The 2857-nt window shown below is 33.1% G+C and overlaps 1 protein-coding gene across 1 annotated transcript; it reads right to left on the bottom strand.

The window, feature by feature from the left end:
- Window positions 1-293: 293 nt before the first annotated feature.
- On the bottom strand, window positions 294-1126 carry LOC147393660 (thaumatin-like protein). Its single transcript, XM_086456646.1, has one exon. The coding sequence runs from the start codon at window positions 1099-1101 to the stop codon at window positions 442-444; it is 660 nt and encodes a 219-aa protein (XP_086312772.1). The 5' UTR covers window positions 1102-1126; the 3' UTR covers window positions 294-441.
- Between the last annotated feature and the right edge of the window lie 1731 nt (window positions 1127-2857).

Raw genomic sequence — 2857 nt, 5'->3', positions numbered from 1 at the left:
AAATCACCCTTTTTTTTCCTCCCATCTCAGCCTCGGACTAGAAAACTCAACCCATGGTTGAGATATGAGCAAAAACACATATTTCCTAGAGATTAGTACTGGGTTGAGATATGAGCAAAAACACATATTTCCTAGAGATTAGCACTGATCAACAAGAAATTAGTATTGTTTTTTGCCTAGAGATACATTTTTCATGGTAATTGTTTGATGGAGATCCTCAACCGTTATAACATTTTCATGGCGAGTAAAGACTTAAACTTGGAAAGTAATTAATAGAAAATAAATAAAACAAATTCTGCAATTCGAACATTTATTTAATATTGCTTGTCGTACATATTTAAGCAAATAAATATAACAAACACTTATTTAATATTGCTTGGCGTACATATTTAAGTAAGTATAATTAATAGAAAATAAAAGTATAAAAGGTCTGTTCTACTTCTATGGGCAAAACACAACGCTATAGTTGGTACCAGTAGGACAAGTAAACAAACTAGTGGGATCATCTTGAGGGTAACTATAAGAAGTTGGGCACCTATCTTTAAAAAACCTTGAAAAGTTTGTGGGCCCACAACTCCCAGGCCCATTAGTGCAACAATACTCATTGGTTTGGAACACAGTACAAGGATTGTTACAACCGCCAGGTGCCCTTAACTCATTTGGACATTGCCCATTAATATCAGCACTGCACCGGATGCTTCGGCAACCGGTACCAGTGAAGTCCATTGGAATATTAAATCCATCAACAAGAGATATATCAACAAAATCTAAGTTACTAAATTGATCTAGAGCATATTCAGCTAAGGTGTTTGGTGGTCGACCATAGCCGGTACACTCGAGGACCTCGTTGCAGTCTCCGGTCTCACATCGTCCGCGCCCATTTGCGTCAAAGTTGCAATTGGTTCGACCCCAAATGCGAGCTCTTACGGTTCCCGGGTTTGTGTTTATGGTCCATGATTCGCCCGTATTGAGTCGTCGACCACCACCTGGGACCGCAGCGGCCCAGACTGTGTAGGGACATTGGTTTCGGATGGAAAAGGTGGCTGCATGGGTGATGGTGAAGAGAGAGAAGAAAACAAGGAGGTTACTTGAGAAACTCATCTTGGTAATTAAAAAGGATTTTTATGATTTTTTGAGTTTGAATGGTTAGTATAAGAGGCAAAAGGGGGGTATTTATAGTTGGTAGAGGGGCATTTTGTCCATGCTTACGTGTCAATATTGAAGGAAAATTTGAAAGATTTTGTTGACTTGATGACCGCAAAATGATAAGAGGAAATTAAGAAACGTGGCATTTTCCATCAAATACAATGTTTGGATCTTTCCATATATGATTAGGTAAGATTGATTTAGACTGCAAAAGTTTGAAACATTGATGTCATGAGTCGGGACTAATTTATCAAATTAATCTTTTGACTTGTTCAAATTGGTTGGACTATGTTTAGTTAATTTTTTTTTTAAAAGAGTCGTGATAATTTGACGTTCTTTTTTATTTTTATTCGTGATGCCCCTATACCTCCCTATCATAGAATCATAGATCCTTTGTGTCTTTTTAACTGCCAGGGCAAGGACCACATGAGGGATGCTCGAAGAAAGAACGTCAAATTATCATTAATCAAGTTAAAAATGAGGATTTCTAATGTTCAAGATCACATGAGAATATTAATGTCTCACAACTTTGACTTTGTATAATTATTTGTTATAATAATATTTAGTCTTGATCTATGTCCCGTTCCTGCACCAACATATGGTATCTATGTAACACGTTTTAGTTGGAGTTTAAAATACATCGAACTTCTATTCAAGTTTTTTTTTTTTCTTTCTACATTTGCATACATGCAACCTGGTGTATTTAATCTTCAACCAAAATATACAACATAGAGGCTGTTCCTATAAAATATATAAGAACGAGACGTCTTACCTGATCTTGATTCAAATATTTATAATACAATGGTTAAAACACTCTTATCTTTTGCCCTAAAACATAATAATAAATGCATAAAATCAAAATTGCTAATTATAGGATGTTAGCCACATAGAATTCTCTTTAAATGTATTGGAATTTATCAATTTATGGGCAAGAGACCTTGAACATTAAGGTAAATTACTATTTCATCCATTGAATATGGAAATATTCTCACTTTAGTACATTGTTCTTTTTAATTCTCGAAATATGTTTTTTTAGTGAGATTGTCACTTTTCGAATAAATATCAACAATGTCTCTACCTTTTTATTAACGAGATCTTCTACGGTCTTAATATGCTGTTTTCATAATTAAAATGAACATGAAGTAGAACACAAATTTTAACAAAAGTTGCACACCTATGTATTCCAAAATATTCATCAAATCACAATCTTACTGTTATGGTAAATAATTAATTTTTTAAATGTGCATTTATGATAGGGGAAAAATCAATATTTACTTACTTTAAATATAATTTTTTTCTTTAAAAAAAAAATCTTTTTTTATTTTTTATTTCATAATAAGAAATCACTAACAGTCAATCAATTTGATTACAATATTGGTCCGATTAGGATTGGTCTGGTTTTTGAAAGACTGAATTTTCAAACTTTGAATAATTTCTAGATGAATCGCTAGAAATCTTTGGTAAGATTAAGGACAAATGTAGGTAATAGAGCAATTAAGTCTGTTCACGCAATGTTGAATATTTTGGTATTTTGCTAGAATTGTACAAGTGAGATGCAATTTAGTATTATTAGACTTCTGTATATTCTTAAATGGACTTTTTAAGTTCAAAAGCCATCGATCCTGATTCGTTTTCCACAGTTATGATATCTAGGAGTTTTTGGTGTCCAACTAACAGTTCAGATGGAACTTTTCTATAATCAAAATAGATT

Source organism: Akebia trifoliata, chromosome 10 (assembly GCF_017979445.1).
Source record: "Akebia trifoliata isolate Shusen 1 chromosome 10, ASM1797944v1, whole genome shotgun sequence".
Lineage (NCBI taxonomy): Eukaryota > Viridiplantae > Streptophyta > Magnoliopsida > Ranunculales > Lardizabalaceae > Akebia > Akebia trifoliata.
The sequence above is the reverse complement of the archived record's forward strand: the minus strand, read 5'-3'. Positions and strand labels throughout refer to the sequence as shown.

What these genes read in the sequence shown, in the direction of transcription:
- LOC147393660 (XM_086456646.1), bottom strand. Translation starts at nt 1,101, where the DNA reads ATGAGTTTCTCAAGTAACCTCCTTGTTTTCTTCTCTCTCTTCACCATC.